This window comes from Histoplasma capsulatum, genomic scaffold (genome assembly GCF_000149585.1).
Source record: "Histoplasma capsulatum NAm1 scaffold_1 genomic scaffold, whole genome shotgun sequence".
Classification (NCBI taxonomy): Eukaryota; Fungi; Ascomycota; class Eurotiomycetes; order Onygenales; family Ajellomycetaceae; genus Histoplasma; species Histoplasma mississippiense.
The window spans coordinates 3,036,896-3,059,062 of NW_001813982.1; the positions used below are offsets into that span (position 1 = coordinate 3,036,896).

Here is a 22,167-nt window from a genome sequence, read left to right on the forward strand (position 1 = left end):
CTATATGAGTTGCAAGAAGCATGGAACTATGTGTGCATGACGAAGCGGGCGAAGGGATGGAGGAGATCCATATAGTAGAATTGAATGAGGTCGCAGATATAGTTTATTTAATAGTATGATCACATCGACTTTGGAAATGCTCTCCAGACAAGGAAAGGCCTGGATGACTTTTACTTACTGATATAACGGTAAAATAAAAAGTAAGAACGCCAGAGCTATGATGTCGACATAAATGACCACATATACGAAAAGAAAAATACTGGAAAGCTCAAGAAAGTTCACTATTAATCTTGAGGGAACAGGATATGAAAACTTGAGATTGAAAAGTATGAAATCTTCTTCATGTTGCGAACGGTAAAAATGAGATATAACAGTAAAGACCACCCTGTCAACTCCAACGGGCTTTTGTAGCAAGATAGGCTGAAAGTTAAAAAGCGTTTGCTTTGAACCTAAGAGGAGTTAAGGGAAACCTAAACTCTATTTCCAAGCCTTGTTATAGGGACGAGTTTACTTGTTAGCCGCATTTAACAACCTGGGGTAGCTCGACTGAGATAAGATGGCTCCGAGTCTATCTATAAATTGCTTTATTGGGAATAAGACCTGTAACTTGCTTCTCACCACTACCATTGGTATCTTTGCGCGTTGATACTTAAGTTTTCACTAATTACTTGCAAACTGGATATCTATCTACAATTTAAATAAAAATAACGAAGAATAACTGTATCACCACAGTAGAAAACAAACACCCAGCAAGCGGGAATAAGAAACCGTAATTAGCATTATGACTGAAATTCCCCAAACTCCCCGCCGCCATCATCGTCATTATCGCTGAAGCCATGCATCACTTTATGCTCTTCCGTACCCAACATAGACTGCGGTCTTCTCCGTCGATCGCTGCGCGCACTAGATGGCGGGGCCGCAATCATCGGGAATGATGTAGAGGAATCCCCCCCCCCACCTGCATCCCCATCCCCGGTTACTCTTGAAGGTGGCGCTGGTGGCGGAGGGATGGAAAACAGCGCTGTCTGTTCCTCTCGAGCAGCGCTGGTGGGGCTGATCAACTTCTCCGGCGTACTCGTCGGCTTCTTCCCGCCGATATTAATACTAATCGTCTCCCCGGGCTTCAGACTGTAATCCCTTGGCGGCTGCGATGGGTTTCCCGATGCCGATGTTTGCAGTGCGCCGAGTCCTGGTGTCTGTCCCCTCGCCCTGTTGGCTCCCATAGGGCCCCTTCCCGCACCTGGTGAAGGGGTCTGCTCGTCCAGGGCAAACCCCAACACTTTCCGTGCCTCCTGCAGCGTGACGCCGAAATCAAACGCTTCGCTTCTATCTTCGAACCCAATGCCTAATATTGCTTTTCGCCCGTCATTCATAACTCTTAATGCGAAGAAGCGCGAAGAATCGACGGCATGCTCTACGGCGCCTGGGTCGGTGTACGGGGCTGCTGCGAAGAGGTTGCCGGTGCTTGGGTCCTCCAGTACAATGTCCACCTTGACTTTTTCTTTTTCTTGTAGATCAGCTACCGAGACTGTGGTGGTGGAGGTTTCTCTTCCTGGAGCCGGATTTCCAGGGCGAGGTTGCAAATGTGTCCGCGCTTGCGGCTGCGGGGAAGAAGGTAGGGTAATTGCGGTTTCAATAATGCGGAGTCGAGCAGTGAAGATCTGGCGGGTCTGGTTGTTATTTTTCGGGTCCGGGACAGTCCAGTCTGCGGCTGAGTAGCCCTTCATGGAGGTCAACGGTGGTATCGCATAGATATGCACGGGGTGACAGATGAAAAGCACACGTTGGATCGCATCGCTGGGAAGCTCCTTTCCGGTTGCCGGGATCGATTTGCCTGACATTATAGCGATGGATCTTTGTATAGAGAGCAACGTGAAGGAGCTTGCATAGACTGTTTGATCAATACACTCCGAAAAATGAGTCTGGTTCTGATCTTTCGTCTCATTATGAATGCTGGATGCACTCACTGCTGGGGGGTGGGGCAACTCTGCGTGAAACTTGGTCGAGCGGAAAATTAAATAGTAGCAAACCACTGCAAAAATAGCCAAAATATCCATGTATCTCTAGAATTATTCAAATATCATCCAATTCATTCAGATACACATTTTCCATATCTTTATCATCAAATCTGCCAATATAATATCTTTTTACAATACGTCTGTCTCACAACACCCACTATCCTGCTGTTTGGGGCAAAAGAGCTCGATTCACCACCAGCGCTGATAGTAGAGGGGACGAACCGATCCAAACCCCCAACATATCGCCCGTTCGCCCGCTCAACTGCCCACTCGCGCCTTCGAAAGTTCTGGCTGTATTCTGGATGGCTTGCCCTCCAAGGGTCTTTTGCTACAGAACGAGACTGAAACAAAAGAGCCTGATCTGATAATTAATACCTATAACCTCATGTATACTCTGTAGAGTTAACCGCCGTGTGCGCAAGGCAAAAAGCCATAGGGCCCTAGGGAGGGGGTCAGTCTCTTGAAACATGAGCAAGTAGCTTCCTCCTGGAGAAAATTTTTTTTTTTTTTTCACTTTCTTTTCAATCCTCACTCGACGCTCATCTCTTGCAACAAATTGACCTCCCACGACTATCCACAATGTGTGAACCGCCCGAGAAAAGTTGTGCCGCATGCGGGTGGACACGCATCTATACGGGGTGTGTGGTCCATCGGATCAGATGTAATTCTGAAAGATCGGCCCGACGAGGGTCTAAAAGCGAAAGTTGAAGTCAATACATTGAACTATTTAGCGACCCATACCGACATTCCCATCCCGAAGGTCGAGATGGGCGGTACTTCGTTTTGAACGAACGCGTAGGTGGTCAGACGCTCGAGGAGGCATGGACTTCTTTGTCAGAACCCCAAAAACTAGATGTCGCAGACCAAGTCGTGAAAGTGCGAAAGAAGCTTCGATCCGTCACGTCAACATCTATTCAGTGTGTCGATCAAAGCTCAAGCTATCCAGGCTTATTGTTTTTCGATCTTGAGCCCCGTGGACCGTTTCACTCTGACCAAAAGCTCTGGGATGCTCTGGCCCTTAGCCTTCGCCACCTCCCTCAACAAGTTTTGGAGAACTTGAGGAAGAGCCTACCGATGTGCGAACCCTATGTGCTCACTCACTGCGATCTCAATTTGGGGAACATCATGGTCCAAGACGGAAAAGTTGTCGGTATACTTGACTGGGAATACGCTGCCTTCTTCCTATTTGGTACGAGTAGGTTTCGCCCTCTTTCGGATTTACAGACACGGACGTCGAATGGAAAAAGTTGCTCCGGGAGCGCTTATATGTATGTACATGGCGGGGCGCACGAAAATGCGAAGGCATTCTGGACAGATATGTGCAATCTAAGCCAGTAAATATCCCAATCTGGTCGAGAAAGGTCAAGCAACTTTAATGAGACTGTCCTAGACAATCTTGAACTAGCGAAAACACGCGCTCCCCAGAAATCTCTGTTATATCGGCTAATTCCAGTAGTTTTGGTTCCGGTAACTGCTTGATCTAATTGATCACAATGGGAGTTATTCTTACGGAATATCCTCATAGTGTGTGACCGCAATCAGTGTTCAGATGATTTCCCTCTGCATGCAGTTTGAATTGGATCGTAAGGCAAGTTAAATGTCTGCTCCAAAAGGAATCCACACTCAATTGGAGAAAGAACGAAAAGAGGCGAAAACCGGGAGTGACCTGCGCCAAATCGAAAACACATTGCGAGCCAAGTACACGCGACAGCTCTATGGATCGTGTACCTAGAAATCGAGCTTGCTTACCAAGCGGGGTGGAAGCTCTCTTGGGCTTCGCTGAAGCGTTACACCAGTTTCGAAGCCGCGCGTCATGAGGGCCACCTCCGAGAGACATCTGTCTGGTCATGCTGGGATGCTGGTGATGATTTCCGTTGCTTGGATCTGCTCACCATCTGGAAGGCATGATCGTTTAATACTGTTCCAATGTTTGGAAGCTCTCTAATCTGGGGAACGTTAACCAAAATCGACATCCTGAGGGTGCTGGCAAGCAATAACAGCAGTCTCGAAGTCGCACGATCCAAAGGAACTGGGGATAGGGCAAGAGGAGGATTTCAAGGGGAATTTGAATTCCAGTTTTGCTCATTTGAGTGGGAACCGGAGTCGTTTTTATAGATGACGGTCGCCCGTGAGGGGAGAATTTCGCCTTCTACTCAGCACAGACGATCCCGACGAGCTCCTGCAATCTAGGCTATTGACTACCTTTCTATTTATCATACCAATTACCAATATTACTACTATTTATGGACCCCATCTTCGAGGAAGACGGAAGTTCGCTCTATGAGAGTCTCTTTTGTGGGGGAGTCTGTCTTCTCTAGTTCCACTTTTGAAATGTTGATGGCTGTTGCAGAATTCAATGTATTGCTGTTCAAATGTGAGAGTTGTCACACTGGAGCTTTTAGTTCTGAATTTCCATCTATGATTGCTGAGGACAAGATATAGAGGATAGGGACTAGAATGTAATGTTTTATTGTTCTCTTGAAAATGAAGAAGATGTTGTTGTTGCCATTTGAGATTGAAGATTCTACCCAGTGTAGTAGATACTGACTGGATCACGCAGGAATGATTCGACAGTTGATTTGCGGAGTGATTTGAGTTGACTTATACAACCAAACTTTTCAACAAAAATTTCTCTCAACAAGGGAGTGATTGCGATGCGCAATGCGCGTGGTTTTCGAGCTAGTATAGTGAAAGTCTGCCTCGAGGTTGAGGAATCCTTACAGCTTGGGTGGCGAAGGATGTCCCCGGGATGGAAACTGCACCGCAGCCCACCGGTCGATTATCACGGTGTTCATGTGGTCCAAGCGGAAAAGGAGTCCCCGGAAGAGGATACGATATCAAGCGGCCAACTTGTTATGATTCGCCAGTCAGGGACACCACAGCCAGTGTCAGAATTGACTTCTCCAAGCTCCAGGCCTCATCAACGGCTTATAATGGAATAAATTGCAAGCAGATGCTGCGTTTTCTCGCCGGATACCTCGGCCGCCATATGATACAGTTGAAAAACGCCGACCCCCATCATCACAATGCAATCAGTGAGCAATCAGTGGAGGCTACAGTTTATCTATACGCATACTACTAAATATCTCTACCGACGATGTGGACCAAAGCGGGGTATTTCAGGATATGTTTGGAAAGAGCGGGACAATCCGTGCGCTTGAATGCGATGCTCAGATGGCGGGATCGACGGACGCTCCGATATAGATGCGTTTAAACGGCCCAAATCGGGGGGAACCTTGGTGGAGGCAGTACTTTGCCGTCTGGTAATGTTTTGGTCGTGAGTATATCTAGGCTTGTCTCACTATTCTTCTTTCCTTCCATTTCTTCCATGGACCATAATGATGAATATTATTATCATTATTATTGTTATTTTTTTTTTTTTTTAAAAAAAAAAAAAAGAAAGAAAGAAAGAAAGAAAGAAAGAAAGAAATTCAAAACTACAGCGATTTGCGATGACTGAGGCACTATTGATATACAGTTGTTATAAGAGTATTACGTAGGGAGAGGGTGGGTGACTTGTCCTTTTTGTTTTTGGACTGGATATTAGGTTCGTTGGGTGGCTGGCACCGATGAGACACTGAATGAGGCAACTCAGATGCCAACCTCATAGCTTAGTTGGATAGGAGCGCGCATGTTATTTTGAGTTTTCTTTTCCTTTCTTTTTCCTTTCTTCGCTTTTTCTTTTCATTTCTTGCTTAGTTACGGGATCATGACATGTCATTGCTTCCTGAAGCCACTTGCCAACTGTCGGCTTTCGCCAGTCTTGACCAATAAATCAATTCCCTTCTGCCGAACTGGTACAGGAACAGGAACAGACACAGGCACAGGCACAGGCACAGGCACAGGAACAGGGACAGGAACAGCCAGTTAAAATCTCCAACTGGGGCGCAGGCAGGGCGTCGCTCCGTAGCTATGTTTCAAACGATAACGAGTTGTGAGACAAAATACGAGGAAGGAAATCAAAACCAAGACCAGTCTATTCGCACTGTTGCGTCAGAATCTCACGAAGATTTAATCCGTCGATAGAGATAAAGATATCCATATATCGATAAATACACACATCGTATGCATGTATCTCATGCTCACCACCTCCTTTCTAAGCGCAGAACAATATTCCCAGCATCCACCAATCCTTGAGACATCGTAGCATATATAGCAAAGCAGCATTGAAGTGAATGACTACTACGGTGGTGATACCCCTATGTACTATGTACTATGTAGGTATGTAGGTACATCCCTGCTGGCAGGCGACAGGCAGGGGGGATCGCATGGACAGTTGACTGAGTGTTGGCACGCAACCCATGGATAAGTTGGGCCAGAAACCCTGGAACAGCCGGCAGCACGATAATCCAGGCCGAGACAAACACAGAACCAGGGCCGAACGGCGGAACTAGGCGAAACACGGCTAGAACCAACCAGGAGGCTTGGGGTATACGACTTAGTCAGCGACCCAGTGACCACTCGCATTTCCCCCTCCTGCCACCTGCCACAACGCTCCCTTCGCTGCCTTCATCCCAGCTTCAACTTTCAACTTCAAACGACGCCGTGCACGCCCATCGCCACGTAGCAGTTCCGCTTTGCCTAGGCATCTCCTTTTCTACGGTTCCGGTCCCGCTCTGGGGCCGATAAACGGCGTTCGAAATTTTCCTCTTCCCTTTTTTCTTTTTTCTTTCTTTTTTCTTTGCTTTTTCATTTGTCCTCTTAACTATCCTTCGAAATTTATCCTAACCTCCCTCCTCTCCATACCTACCGATACCTACCTATGTACCCTCTCTGGAAATACCGTCGCGGTGTCGCCGCCATCCTCTATTCTGACGTCAACTGAATCGGGCGTAACTGGTCCCACCCCAGCCCAGACACAGGCGTCAATTTGTTGCTGGTTTCTCATTGTGCTGTGTTCCTCGTTGAAATATCTCCAGCCATGGCTATATGGCCCTTCGGTCGCCGGAGGAAACGGCCCCGCAAGGCTGCGGACGACGAGGCTTTCTCGAGCTCCTTCACTGCTGGTGATCCTCTAGCACAGGCACACGCTCTGGGCTTTGGGAGCCATGGTTCCCCTCAATCTAATCTCCATGTCCATTCCCATGGGTCCGTCCCCGGTTCTGGGAAAGCTACCAGGAGAGACAGTAAGCGAAGGAAACGCAATAATGTTCCCCCAGCAACACACGATTTATACGACAGCGACACCGTCCGTCTGACGGATTTACCCCCCGGTACCTTGTCCATCGCTTCTGCCCGCTTCCATCGCCAACCTACCTCGATTGATACCTCTCGCTCGCGCGATTTTGTCGCGTCGTCCTCGCACTTTCACTACGCGGGCACTGTCTCGCAGACCAGCCTTGGCCACCCTCCGACCCTTCACGGTCGCCGCAGCAGCACCGAACCCGCGATGTTGAGACGGAAATTTTCGAAGCGCAAACGAAATGATTATGCCAGGGAGTTGGAGATAAAAAATATGACCAGCCATGTGACTGTCCTACGACGACCTTCAACTGTGTCCCCCGCCACCCAGTGGTGGGAGTCTAACAAACGCGGCACGAGGAATATAAAGTCTGCCCATGGCGCTGTATCATCCCAAATGTCGCTACAGGTTGATTCGGGTCGAAGTTCCCCCTTCGACATGGAACCTTGTTCCTTCAAAATCAGTTCTTTCGCGGCTCTGGCTCCTCGACCAATTCTGAGGTATGCTGAACCACCGCGGTACGGGCCGGAGATCAGGGATCATTCTCGAGCATCCACGGGCAAAGAACGGAGACAGGTCATTCCAGCGGAAGACCTTACGCGTATTTCCCGCATCCAAGACCTTGCGGATGATATGGATGCGAGCGCTTTGAGGGAGCTGATGGAAAGAGATCGACGGCGAAAAGAAATGAAACGGATAGCCGACCAACAGAAGCTACAGCGGAAATTACAAAGAAGAGCGGACCTTCAACGCGAACAAGAACGACGGAATCCACCCGTACCCTCACAACTTCCAACTTCAGGATATGGAGTTGGAGTTGGACGTCCTCCTATTCCTGAGCCTCGATCTGCGGACAATGTTGCTGTTGTTATTCCAGACCGTGTATCTCCAGCTACTGTGGAGGTTGTTCCTTCTTCTGGGTCTTGGCTACGGGACCCATCCAAGGAAAGTCTACACGGTACAACCTCAAGCCCGAAAGACAAACCACTGTCGAGCGTAAGTAGCGGTTCTGCTCTACGTGGGCGCTCCAGTGTTATCAGCCACGATATTAGCATGTCTAGTATGAGCGGCCGACATTCCATTGAGCCGGTCCATGGTGCCAAAGATCCAGACAATGCTGCCAATTCCCATGCCCCAGAAACAACCGGACGACCTATAGCAAATATTCTTCGGGATTTTGAACTCCAGAAGCGTCATTCAGACAACGCTGGAAAGCTCTCCACTTCCTGGACCACCTTCTTCCGACGTGGTGGGACGCGGTTCCGACGACAGAATTCGGAGCGGACGAAGACACCGTCGGAGATTTCAAGCCCACCCAGTGATTCATTTCAAAGAATCAACCAGCAGGCAGCACAAACGCAACCCGTTCCACTTCCGGAACGAAGCTACATACGCCCTGGAGCGTTTCCTCGAAATCAATCCAAATTTACAGAACATTTTACCGACCCCGTCAATGAATTCCCGCCTCCACCTGGACGCGATTTCCAATCGCCAAGCGGCCCTCATCTTTCATTTTCAGTAGCTAGATCACCCGCAGCGGCTGGCGCAGACCGTTCTTCCGTTGCTACTCCTGAGCAACGTGCCTACAGCCGTTCATCTGGCGCTGGCAGCCCAGAGACTAATGCTGAGAGCATTTTACTCGCCCACTCTCTTGCTTCTATAGACTCTGAGGGCTCGTGGCTGTCGGGGCGACTTTCCCGGCGTTTCTCCCATCCGCCCAAGAATTCTAGCAGCGCGAATTCCACAAGGGACATATTAGACGTGTATGCAGAAAATGCGGAGGATGATCACGACCGCACTCGCCACCTGACAGCGGATGATCGTGATCATGGGCGTCGGCCACCTTTACTTTTGGAGGAAATGGATCAAGGAGAAGAAACCTTCCACGCCGGTGTCGGGAAACGCGCACTCCTCGTCCGCCCGGACTACCGCCCATTCTCTAACAATGCCAACATCATCATCGACGACAACCTCAAGAACCTCTACATGGAAACAGAGGGTGTGGGAGCGGGTGGAGCTCAATCAGACGCCGAATCTGCCAGTCCAGTTAGCGCTCTCGGAGCCGATTCGGAGGTCCGGCGCGCAACCAGCGTGGATCTGGGTAAGCAACACGTGCGTCATATTAGCGCAGGAAGCGCCAAACTTTTGGAGATTTCCCGGCGGGCATCTGAGACTCGCAGGTTGAGTGCTGGTTCGACAGGGAGCGGTACCTTGCCGAATCATGCGTAGCGCCGTGTGAGTAGGGGAAGTTTCGTCAAGTAGGTGAAAAAGATAAGAAGAAAAGGCAGAGCAAAGGCCATAACGGGTGGACGATGATGAATATGAAGGAGGAGGAGAAGAAGAAGAAAAAGCGAAGAAGAATTATTTTCTCGGACTGCATAAAAAAGCAAGCCAGCCCACACTCTTTTGGTTTTGATTTTTGTACCTTTCCTTGGTTCGACTTTTTTTTTTTTCCCCGAATGATAGGATATGCTGAAGATTGTTTTCTGCGGGAAATACCCTCCAAAAAACAAAAGTGTCAAAAAAAAACCACGAAAACCCGGCAAGAAAATAACTGGAAAAAACACGAAAGAAAAGAAAGAAAAATATCAAGATGAAAAAAAAAAAAAATTAAAAAAAAGGTAAATCCCAAAGGAATGAAACCAGGACATCCGCAATGTCGGGAAAAGAACCAACTTGCCAAAGTTCATAGCAGAGCATGCATGGCACGTCACACTCATTTATTATTTTTTGTTAACCCTTCACTAACGCCTTATTCCTTTGTTAACTAACCCCTTTATTTCTAACTTCTTTCGATCATTTTTACCCCTTGGCCTTGCTATGATAATCCAGATAGAGAATTGCGCTTCCTCTTACTCTTCTTGTTTCTCCTTTCTCTTTTCATATCTTTCTTAGATTTATCAACGAAAATCCTCGTCGTCAAAAGAATATCTTTGCCACTCGTTCCAAGTCCGTACGCTACGCAGAACTTCGTTTTGCACCGCTTCCCTACCAGAGGACCTGTTTTATTGTCTACCCTTAGTTTTTGAATTTCGCTATTATCCCCCATTCTGTTTTTTGTCTTTTACTAAGTCCTTCGGCTTGGCCTTCTTTTCTTTCTATTGGTTATGTATTTATTTATTTATTTATTTCAGAAATGGGCTGGGAAATAACGACATCAGCTGGCTAGCACACGCCAGCAGGTAGTCAAGGCAGGAGTGTTATTTTGGAATAGGATATTGGGGATTTGAGGGGCGGTGTGTGTTTTATCGCAATTGGAAATGGAAATGTCCAGGAATGAAGCTTATGGAATTTAGCTACATCTAAATGATTTGATTTGATTTGATTTGATTTCGTTCAACGTCTCAGAGGGCATGGAGACGTTTTACGCTAGAAAGGTCTCTCTGTACACAGAAGAAACATAGAAGGTCCAGATAACAACTCATGAGAAGACTCAGCCAACATGATTCTTAGAGACTTCGCTTTGCTTCGGCTAATAATTTATTATAACAACTCTATTTCATCGACTAACATTTTCTATTTTTATTTTTACAAAGTGTTCTCTGCTTACTCTTTCCACATTGCTTTTACTATGGGCAGCCTGCCCCTATGGGGTGGACAAATGAACCTCTAAATCCCAGGGGATGAAGGCAACCTTGATTCCTCTAAAGGGTTGGTTGGAAAGCTTAGGTATAACACTCTATATAGCAGAAACATGCAGCTGGGGCAGGACATAGTGAAAGTGCGAAGTCATATTATTCATTATGTTGCTATCAAACAATATCATCACAGAAACTTATCCGAGCCCTTTTGTTCCTTGGCTACATCATGGCGCTCCAAGCATGGGTGGGAAAACTTCCATCTTCTCTCGGAAAATTTGATCGTCTCAGGCGCTCAATCCAAAGTTTTTCAAGGCGTCGCTACGTTTAACATCTCTGCTTCCTCCCTCAGCATGAATTCTAGCTCTTGTTTGTCATCTGGTCGATCCTCTGCAACAAAATCTTATGTGCATAGGCATGCTTAGCATTGAGAGGGAGAAGGTGATCCAATGGCAAACAATCCGCACTATTCATGGACCGTGGCGCTCTCCTGAATTCAACTGTCCCACATTCCGTTAGGGTTATGCTGCCAAGTTCCAGGAAAGGCATCGACCTGGTGCAACAATGCGGGCTATATAAGAGCCGCGGAATCGGAATCGGCTGCTTGGTCAAGGATATCGGAAGAGATTATCAAATGAGCCGCTGGCTATAGCATCCTGATACAAGTTGACCATCTCTTCAGCTTCAGGAGATCTTTCGTCGTACTCTACTGCGCAATTTGGCCTTGTCCAGATGTTTTTCCCTTTCGTTCTTCGGGCACGGAATCTCGTATTGGCTTCTTCTTTGAGCCATAGCCATTACTTGGCTAGCTTTTTCAGTAATCCCAGCGGCCATCCAGACGCAAGACCGAAATGTAGGTAGTTGTGTACTACAACTCGGATGCGCTTTGATCTCACATACGCGATCAAGTGCAGCCCACAACCTGTTAATCGTGTTATACGGAAGTTACGTGATCGAGCTGATATCGAGAAGAAATTTTTAGGCCCAACTATAACGTGAGAATTACGAATTTTAAAGTTTAGAAGGCGTATCTTACAGTATTTTTTAAAGCCATCTTCTCTCTTGCGGCTCTTCAAATGGTTCCGAACACCCTCCCCTGCGCTACTATCCACTTGCTGTAATAATCATTCTGTGTGAGATGTGCAGGAATACTCGCCACTCAGCAAGACACTTTTGAGAAGCAATTGCGTTAAAGCGATGAGATCTTGGTTTCAAGGGGAGCGAGCAAAATCCCAGTTGTCCCGTTGAAACTTCTTTCTAATGTCTGGGATTTCTATTCGTGGCCGTGCTAGTATCTCTATTTCGACGCCGAAGGTCGGGTTCTCCATGACGTTTATTCAACGTTGTCAGGGCTAGCGGTATTGTTGAAGGATTGCAGCCTTTTCTCAGAAATCCTCAAGAGAGAGTAGACGTAACTAGGGGAATCGAGATAGTTGACATAAGATCTCCTTGCAGGAAAAGGAGTGTCGTAGGAGAGAGCATACTGGGGCATCTTATTTATTTGGTTTTTAGTGAGTCCGAATAACGATAGAAGTCTTCCTGCTTTTCTTTGGGAACACAGAAACAGCGAGGCCTCATCTGCTTTTCCTCCTTGAGCTTCTTGATACGGAGGGCATCGTCCATTTGACATTGACATTGACATGTTTCAAAGGACGCACTGAAACCACCATTAGCGGAAGATCAAATGTTTCGGGGTGGGATGACTCGATGGGGTTTTTTCGTAGCTACCTCCTATGCGGGTTTTGTTTGCGGAGCGAGCGTAGCGAGTGAAGCAATATATATAGGCTTTTCGTGCCAGAAAATTTCCTCTTTCGGTCATCCGGATTAGGAAAGCATTCTCGCGCTCTGATTGGCTGAATCCCTGCGCTCTGATTGGTCAATGAGAAGTTACGCTCACGTGATGCCACGTGACCGCTCGCGTTGCTGCAACGGCCCGTATAGGAAGGGCCTGAGCAAAATAAACAAGCAATTACAACTATTCATTCTATTCTATTTCAAGGCTCTTTTTACTGCATCTGTATAAATAGCCAATCTGAGCTTTTTTATTGCTGTGTAAGAAACCCGCACTAAGGTGCCAGTGCTAGGCCGGAATTAGCGATAGCCTTAAAAATATAACATCGCCGAACATAACACCACCAACGTCATATCAGGATATGACATCGCCGAACATAGCACCACCAACGTCATATCAGGTTTGAAATCAAGGCATTATCTTGCCACTTGCATCATACTACGCCATCTACATCATAGCAAGTTCGATCTGCTTACGATACTGTGTGTATATAGCTAGCAGCTGGTCCAACCTTCTAGGGACCAGCGGATCATTCTGTTATAATCTGACCCCTACGTTCTACACCCTCAATATCTAACTACTTGATCCGAATCCTCTCCGATATATCACCGTATTATCTCCTACTGCTTGATCCTCATAGAGTCCTAAGGACCAACCGAAATATAAGCAGCTATTTCCAACATCGCTGCTTACATGCTGCTTGCTACATTTCAAAAAATTATAATGAATTTAATCATGACTTACAGCTTTTAAAGAAAAGTCTGTAGATGATTTACAAAGATTTCTTTCATTTTACATTGAAATTTATATACAGCTTTTCTCAGTTCATATAGTTAAATGACTGAATGTAAATGTCTTTGTTTTATAAATGCTGCTTTGAATTCATACAGTTCTTTCAGTATATTATATTAACAACTTTATTATAACATTGAAATTTCTATATCATATCAAGAGAGCAGGTTTGTATTTCAATCCTTCTCAGCATCAATATCTGATCTGTTTAAGATCTTTTCCAGCTTTTCAATTGTTTACACTTCTATCTGATTCAATACATTTATCATTTATAATTTGCAATAAAGAGCAAGATCTGCTTCATCTGCTGCAATTCTCTTTCTTTAGAGAAATTTATATTTAGACACTTTTCAATCATTACAATTGCAATCTGCAGCTCTTGCTGTGGTCATATTGTTGATTCTATAACTTTAAAACACTCAAATAATGTTATTCAACTTCTTTCAAAATCTCCTCACACTGCTTCTGAAATGTCTGCAAAACAATCATAACCATCAATAATTTCAATATTTCTGACTTTGAAATCATTTGAAATTCTAAGTGACAGTGATTTTGTTGAACTTTCTTCTTCACAAAAAAGTGTTTCTGCAAGTAGAAAACTGAAGTTTCATCTTTCATCATCTTTACAATAATGTTCAATAGTTTCATTTTGATATTTGCAGTTAATATAGCGTACGCCGTTCAATTGGTAGGATAATTCATGTCTGAGTTTCTTTAATCTAAAAGGGTGGGCGAACGCCCCTATATATATACGTAGTCATCCCGTCAGCGATCCAATCCAGAGGAAGGAGCGATCGCAGCATACGGGAAGAATAGGAGGAATAATAATGCAGGGGCGGAAGGAGCAGGGCGGAAGGGAGACTAGGGGCGGAACGCTACAGTTAATAAGTCATCAGCAAACCCTCTTTCAATCATTAAAATCATTTGACTTTTATTATCATGAAGTACATACATCAGACCCTTCTTCACTTGCAACAGTTTATAAAAAGCAAGATATAATTCAATGAAGTCATTAAACAACTCAGTGTCATGATGAGATTCCATTTACTACATTTATATTATCATTCTTACACAGAGTTCAAGAACAGTTACAAAATATCAATGAAACAATTGAATATTTCTCATTCACTACAATCTCACCTCTACCACTCAATGATAATTTTATTTTTCAAATATCATTACAGATTCAATTCTATCACTCAGTCAATCTCTTCAATTTCTCATTCATTTCATTCAATTCTCAATGGCATGCACTTCTCAATTATTCAGAGAGTTTAATTAATAATTCATCAATTGATACTGATCTCTGTTTATGTTTATGTTTGGAATTCCCCACTTCATCCGCTATGAAGAATCTTGCAGACTCAGACTCCTCTTTAATGCTTAGTAGCTCTACGCTTTGCAAAGACTCAGCATTGACATCAACTGACTGACAATATATTTAAAACTTTCATAAAGTTTTTGTGAGGGGTGATGACAGTGTGAAGGGTGAATAGTAGAAGATAGTATATAGTGTAGCGGAAGATAATAGTAATAATAATTATAATAGTAGTATAGTTGAAGTTGTAATTGTAGTTGTAGCTAATCGCTGAAGAGGAAAAGAAAGAGAAAGAAGATGTGCGAAATACATGCATCCATATATATATATATATATATATATATATAAATAGTGGTAGCGAGAGTATACTGGAAAGAGGTCACAATACACCAAGATATAATCACCAATATTCTAATAATAAGGAATAATAAACGAGTGCCTCACAGTTTCCCAAGACGATGCTATAATACTCTGCACCTGCTGTCAATGTCAATAATTTAATATGAAATTGAAAAACAACATCTGCATTTATTGTATTACAGTTGATAAAAATCAATAAACAGATAAACTGGTTTTCTTTTCTGTAGATAATAATTTGAATTCTGATCAAGTTTATAACCTTTCTTCTATAAACCATGTTGAGGAAATGTTTATTGTTCAGATTCATGTGTTTGTAGAAATCTGTCAGGTTCACAGCCAGCAATACAAGTATAAAAATTATATTGTCAACTTTTTTTAAAACATTGATTGTGTTTACAATAGTCTTCTGCTGCTGTTTAAAGATTTTGATATCATTGTTTTACAACTCTCAAATACATCTGCTAATCTCTGCCTCTTTTATCAATTTCATTATGATTTCACTGTCTGAAAAACTGTTGTTAAATAATGGCTAGCTTTTCTTTAAGTTAACCATTCTGGCTATGCCAACATTGATATTAACCAGAAGGCTTTATAGGTATTATCAATCAATGAAAATATTACAAATCAGTTAATGATTGAAGATATTGAAAATACTCAGCTGAATAAAGAGATCAACTTTGATGATATAGATAATTTCTCTAAATGTGCAGCAGTGTCTGATTTTCTTACTCATAATGAAGAAATGAAGCAGTTTTGTCAGAAATTTGAACAGACACAAAACTTTGAATCAGATCTGCAGCTGCAATCACAGCTATAACAGCCACAAATTCTGCAACATGAGTTAACAATGTCATTCTTTCACAATACATAGAGCTTCATATCATAGAGATGAGGTTGAAGATGATGTTTATGAGTATTATTTACAGCTGCCTTTCTAATTGAGACTAGCTCCGCAATAATTTAGCACACTGCAGCTCGTGTGCTATAATGTATTTTATATTAATTCTGTTGAAACAGTCTGTAGACAAGAAAGAAATATGAGAATAAATATAGGTGAGGAGGGATGAATACTAAATACTACAATTATACTATATTATACTTATAATCATTGACAAAAAAAATACAAGGACCTTATTAACGGGTTCATAAGCTCGGCAGTCCGATCAATTGCGGTGGCAAAAATGAGTGGTGTACGGGATTAAGACCTAATTACCGTGTCACTGAACATCAGTTGAGCTTCACTGTATTTTAGATGATTTAGATATGATGATGATGATTAAATATTTGAAGATGAAAAATATGAATAATTCAAAGAATTTCATTACATAGCCTTGTTCAACGGCCCAGCCTCGACTGTTGCGTGTAACCATAATTAATTTCAAGCTGTACACAAGGATTATCTCGGTGAACTCAGATGCCATCTCAAACCACATTAAGAAATGATAGCATAATCCTCAGCAATTGCTTGCAGAGTGTCTGAGAATGGGAACACAGTTGGAAGGTGGTGCTAAAAAAGTTTATCATAATGCAATTCAAGACTGAAAAAAACAAGCTTGATATGATTCTAAATCTTTGCACCATACCATGATGATGCAAAAGTTCATCATGGTGCAAAAAAGCTGACAAATCTCACACATAAAATCCACACCCTGCTTGATCCCTCTCAATGATGTTGATTTTTCAGAACTTGCAAGGTTCTAACTGTTTCTAACCCTAACTCTAATCTTTAATCTAATCTCATAGTTAATGAAGAAGTGAGAGTGTATTAGATAATATATGTAAGTAACTAACTATGTAGTTTTATTGAGATGAGGTGCAAAGCCGAGGTTGGAAAAATAGCTTAGTGTATTGATGATGATTGAACTTTTTTTTTTTTTTTTTTTTGCAGTGTTGTAATAGGAGTAACGGATGTATCTATATTTAGAAGTGGCAAGACAGCAGTAGAAGGGCGCAGAATGTGCTAGAATCATGATGGACATACGCACGGCGTAGTGCGTGGTATGGCAACACCATCTATAATAATAAGAACCCGCAACATTACGCTGTAGTTAAGACACCAAGATAGTTTCCACACGCCTCCACTCTCGATGATCATAACACCCGACTGCAACAGTTGAACGATCAAATTCGCGAACGAGAGCAACAACTCGCCATCTTACACACGCGCAACAACGCCTTAATGAGCTGGAGGCGCAGATCCGTGAAGATTCTTCTATTGTATCCCGACCTAGCCAAGATGCTGCCGTAGAACCACAAGTAGCAAGGATAACGATGACGAAACGCCGCCGAGATTGGAGATTAAGGAATACTACAAAGGGTAGTGATAAGAGTAGTGTGAAGTACGCACGGTAGTATTAACAAGGTAGCAATCTCTTATATTCAAAGCTAATCACCGATCCCCTAGATCTGTGGATACTTCTAAATAGAGATACTTCTATTACTCCTATTACAAGTGTGAAAAAGTGAATAGAAGAAGATAGTAGAAAGGGATAATAATAGTAATGATATTAGTAGATAGCAGCGTAGCTAATCGCTAAGAGAAGAAAGAAAAGAGAAGAGAAAAGAAAAAAGCGCGAAGTACAGTACATGCGTATATATATATATAGTGGTAACGAGAGCGTAGCGAGAAAAGGAAAGAATAAACGGAGATAAATGAAGATATATAAGAAAATAATAAATGAGTGCAATACAGCTTTTTCAGCATCATGTTCAACTGTGTCCCAGTCTGAGAACTACCAATTGCAGTTTGTGTGAGAGTTAATTAAAATTCTTTTGCTCTATAGCCACTCCGTCACAAATCTAGATAATTAATGTTTGAACATGCAGATTAATATGATATATAGCTATCTCTGAGGTGTAGTTTTATATCCTAAACTGTACAGATTATATACCTTGTATATCCTACTAAAGTGTAGCTGTGGAAGGAAAAAGTAATAAAGGTATGAAAATAAAAATTGATTCCATCGAGAGATAAATGATATATCTAGCTCTCTTACTTACACTTATTTGTTGAACTGATATAGTTGTTTAGTTATTCTTATTCAAAGATTTCTTCTCCAAAAAAAATAGTTACTCTATGTATTTATTCTCAGACACTGTAATCTGTACTCCGTACGGAGTAGTTACTAGGGATCAAAGTTGTTTGTTGACTGAACAGGATAAGTGGCAGATTATGTGGTTCCCTGATTGGCTGGGTTGAAAATGCCGAATTTTCTCACCAGGTCGTTCCATCCGGGATTGCAGAGGACAAAACACACACAATTCTCTCAGGATACATACATCCTCAAAACGTGTTTGGAAGTAAGTGGTTTTCAACATTCTTTTCCCGCCAGGCACAAATTTTTCTGGGCCCAGAGCCCAGGTTCGGAATTTCCCTCCCGTCTTCGACGTCCTTGATATCTCGCGCCGAGCTTGCAGTGCCATTTGGAATCACCCAAACCTGCTGTTAACAGGAAGGAAATAAATCTACATAGGAGTACTTACATACGAGGCGAAAAGGGAAATTTTAAAATAGGGTATCCTGGCAGAGAATCATAATTTAATTAAGAACCAGATAGAAAGCACAAAAAAAGAATTTCAAAGCATTAAAAGCCACGAAGACAGAGAGCCATGTTCCCGAAGACGTCATCGCGGGCAGTCCGTCCGCGACATCACATAATCCACACACTCCGCCCCCGTCAACCGTCCACCAGCCCACCACCAAACTCCCTATATAACCGGCCCGCGCCCACAGTCGCCTCACTCCGTCCTTTGTCCTCGCTATCATCTTTGGCACGGCCTGCAACGCCTATTTCCATCCCCACAGCGACCCCATCATCCAAACCATTGTCTGCTTCGCTCGGAAGAGTCGGCCCCAGCCCCTCTCCCTCCTCGTCGTCGCGAACAACTACCCCGCTTCATCGTCACTGGCCAACGAGCATACACTGCTTTTCCTCTTCTGCACGCAACAGCTTCAGACCTACCGCTGGCACAATGGTTGTTCATAATATAAAAGAGTAAGTTTGATGGGGGCACTCGGTTTATTTACCAGTTGTGCCGTCTTTTGTTACTTTTGTGTTCCACAAGCCCCTCACTTTTTTTTTTTTTTCCGGTTTCCAAGATTTCAATTTTGTCCCTTTTAACTCTATGTAAACATCTCCATATCTTGCATTATTTTTCTATTTATCTTGGTTTTTGTTTCTTTGTTGCCGGGGTGACTTTTTCCAATGACTTCAGCGCTTCCCTCATTTGTACAATCATCCTCACTCCGCTCAATCTTGACAAACAAAAGCAACTAACTAACCAACCGCCGCAGCCGCACCTCCTTCGAAACTGCCGTCTCCACCACCACCACCGCCGCTGGTGCCGCCAGCAACGCAGCAACCACGGGCCAAAAGACCCCTCTCATCGTCATAGACTGCTTCGCCACCTGGTGCCCCCCATGCAAGGCCATCGCGCCCAAGCTCGTCGAGTTCTCCGAGCAGTACCCAAACGTGGGCTTCTACAAGGTCGACGTGGACGAGTGTCCGGATGTCGCGCAGGAGCTGGGCGTGCGGGCGATGCCGACGTTTGTTTTCTTCAAGGACGGACAGAAGGTCGACGAAGTAGTTGGGGCCGTGCCGGCGTCGATTGTAGCGGTGATTGAGAAGTATGCCTCTTAGTAGGGGCTTACTTTCTTTTCCTTTTCTTTTCGCTTTTATTTTCGCTCTATTTTCATCTTCTCTGGAAGGATGAGGGTTGATGGTCGGAAAGAGGGGGAATGGGTTGGTGTGAGTAGATAGATGGTATATGTGGTTTTGTGCTCCTTTTTCTTTTCCTTTCCTTTTCTTTTTTTCTTTTAGCTTGCTTCTTCCTTCATCCCCTGGAACTGGGAATGTGGAAATTAGCAAGAAAAAAAAAAAAAAGAAGAAGTAAAGGGTGGGGGAAAAGTAACGACCCACATGATTGATGGAACGGGGAAAGGATATGTGTCTTAATTTTTTTCCCCCCCCCCAAATACCATATGATGTATACCTTTTGCTTTTGCTTTTTGCCCTAAGAAAATGGCTTTTTTACTTACCATCATATGGCCAGAATCAAATTTCCTTGTTAAATCATACACCTCCACATTATAACGTTCCCAAGTGCTTCTTCCTCTCAATAGAAAGTGAATTAGTTCACAATATTGGTTTCCTCTCCTCCCGTTCAGGAACAGATAGATAGATGCCTTTCTAGGAAATGGGACGGGCCACTCATGTCAACAGGTAAATTCTTTCCCAGACCCAAGACGTTTTGATATGCGGCGGGTCGAATGGCCCATACTTGCTCTCATGTATTCGACCAAAGTGTGTACTATATACCATGTCACAACCTGCTCATCCAAGCCAAGCAATCATCTAGAATATATCATTTTCTATGCCCAAATATCCAACCATCATGGAGACCCATGGTTTCATTGAAGCCGCCCAGGAAGTGAACCCCAGCATTGGTTTCCTCAACAACAGCAGCTCTGATGAGACTTTCGAGCAATGTTTGCTGGTGTGGGTATAAGATGTTGCTGAATGTGTCATATTGAGCAGTTGCAAGCGCGGCAGACTGCTTTGTCGCATTCAATTCTGCTGTTGTACTAAAATCAGGAGACTGGCAAAATGAGCTTGGGATCAAATGTATTCATTGAAAGCTCTCTATTAGATGGCTTGGGTAGTTTGAAGGTCTTGCAGGAGCAGTCTACACACCCATAACCTTCATTTATCTGCCGCAGAACGGCTTGTGGATTTGGAAGGCCTGCTATAATTTTAGGGGAAGGTTTTGCAGTTCGGAGAAGAAGGGATGAATCCAGAGTCTTCGAGTTTGCGGGTTGCCTTCTCAAAATCTTTGTCCTGGACCACCACCATAGGAAGCTATACATGTACATGTACATACATACATACATACATACATATAGTACAGTTAGCAGCAATGCACGGAGGTCTTTCTTTGGAAGTAAAAGGCTTAGTTACTCTTATCACCATGGGAACACCTAGATAACTCATGGCAACAGGACCCCATGTGGAAAATGCGGAGAGGCGAAAGGATACGACCAAGTTGCGATGTTTCTGGATCTGGCTCATGATCCTGCGGGCGTCTGAACATGGCTGGATACACGGGTAAGTTAATTAAAAGCTAACTAGCCGACTTGAGGGAAATGCTGGCCAGGGAGTATGGGTTTGTCTGGTTGGTGAAGAGGGCGCTGGTAGAAGAAAGGGGTGAACCCATCCAAACTCCCCAACTGAAGGTGCCAACATAGGCACCAACGTTATTTATTTATTTATTATTATTTATTTTTAAGAATTAACTTTTTTTTTTTTTTTTTTTTTTTTTTTTTTTTTTTTTTTTTGAACCCCTCCCATCCTGCTTCAAGGTTGCGACCAAGCCCCTTTCATGATGGCTCTGAAGGAAATTACTTGACATAAATTTACTAATTCATACATATACCTCAACCTTGTCTGTTACAAAAGAAAATAGAGGAATTGGTTTTTTCTGTACCTACCCACACCGCATAGATAGATAGATAGATAGATCAGCAAATACTGAATTTAGCATGGTGGATGTTAACTTATCTCAGCCGATCCGAGCTAACTTAGTTAACTTAAAAACAAAGTAGTCAAAAATAAAGCTGTAGTTGATGATTTCCTAAAATGCATACATTTCCCAGAAATGACGAAACGCTGGAATGGAAAAAAAAAATGTGAGAAAAAACTTGTGGGGCGTCTCGTTCCGGGACAGGCCGGACGAGTTGGTTTGGTTTAAGGGGGATGAGAACGAGACGAGAGCTGGAGATTGGAAAGAGAGGAATAGAGAGAACGAAGCCCATGCGATGTGAACGCTGCAAGAAGCACATATCATAGAGATTTGTTTGACAGCAAGGGAAAAAAAAAAAAAAAAAAAAAAAAAAAAAAAAAAAAAAAGGGCACAAAGTTCGAACAGGATAGCCAGATGGGGACGTAAAAAGATGCAAATGCAAGAGGGAAAAGTACCTGGAAGCAAATGGCTACCCTCCATATTGATGAGTAAGGTTGTATGGGTTCGTATAGGAGAATGCCACACTTTCTATCCATCAACTCAAAAAATAAAATAAATCTAACCGTAAAGAGAAGAGAAAAGAAGAGAGCAATATGACACCAATACGA

General features: G+C 43.6%; 5 protein-coding genes across 5 annotated transcripts; 2 read left to right on the plus strand and 3 right to left on the minus strand.

Moving 5' to 3' along the window:
- Window positions 1–779: 779 nt before the first annotated feature.
- On the minus strand, window positions 780–1,841 carry HCAG_00874 (conserved hypothetical protein; the record flags this gene model as incomplete). The annotated part of the gene is made up of 1 exon (XM_001543778.1): window positions 780–1,841. The coding sequence occupies one exon, from the start codon at window positions 1,839–1,841 to the stop codon at window positions 780–782; it is 1,062 nt and encodes a 353-aa protein (XP_001543828.1).
- Window positions 1,842–3,556: 1,715 nt separating this feature from the next.
- Window positions 3,557–3,867, minus strand: HCAG_00875 (predicted protein; the record flags this gene model as incomplete). Its single annotated transcript, XM_001543779.1, has 2 exons — window positions 3,557–3,684; window positions 3,768–3,867. 2 exons carry the CDS (start codon window positions 3,865–3,867, stop codon window positions 3,557–3,559), a joined length of 228 nt encoding a protein of 75 aa, XP_001543829.1.
- A 3,072-nt stretch (window positions 3,868–6,939) lies between these two features.
- On the plus strand, window positions 6,940–9,429 carry HCAG_00876 (predicted protein; the record flags this gene model as incomplete). The annotated part of the gene is made up of 4 exons (XM_001543780.1): window positions 6,940–7,144; window positions 7,178–7,700; window positions 7,921–8,196; window positions 8,232–9,429. The coding sequence occupies 4 exons, from the start codon at window positions 6,940–6,942 to the stop codon at window positions 9,427–9,429; spliced, it is 2,202 nt and encodes a 733-aa protein (XP_001543830.1).
- Window positions 9,430–10,357: 928 nt separating this feature from the next.
- On the minus strand, window positions 10,358–10,761 carry HCAG_00877 (predicted protein; the record flags this gene model as incomplete). The annotated part of the gene is made up of 3 exons (XM_001543781.1): window positions 10,358–10,482; window positions 10,712–10,716; window positions 10,751–10,761. The coding sequence occupies 3 exons, from the start codon at window positions 10,759–10,761 to the stop codon at window positions 10,358–10,360; spliced, it is 141 nt and encodes a 46-aa protein (XP_001543831.1).
- Window positions 10,762–19,012: 8,251 nt separating this feature from the next.
- Window positions 19,013–19,680, plus strand: HCAG_00878 (thioredoxin; the record flags this gene model as incomplete). Its single annotated transcript, XM_001543782.1, has 2 exons — window positions 19,013–19,035; window positions 19,335–19,680. The coding sequence occupies 2 exons, from the start codon at window positions 19,013–19,015 to the stop codon at window positions 19,678–19,680; spliced, it is 369 nt and encodes a 122-aa protein (XP_001543832.1).
- Between the last annotated feature and the right edge of the window lie 2,487 nt (window positions 19,681–22,167).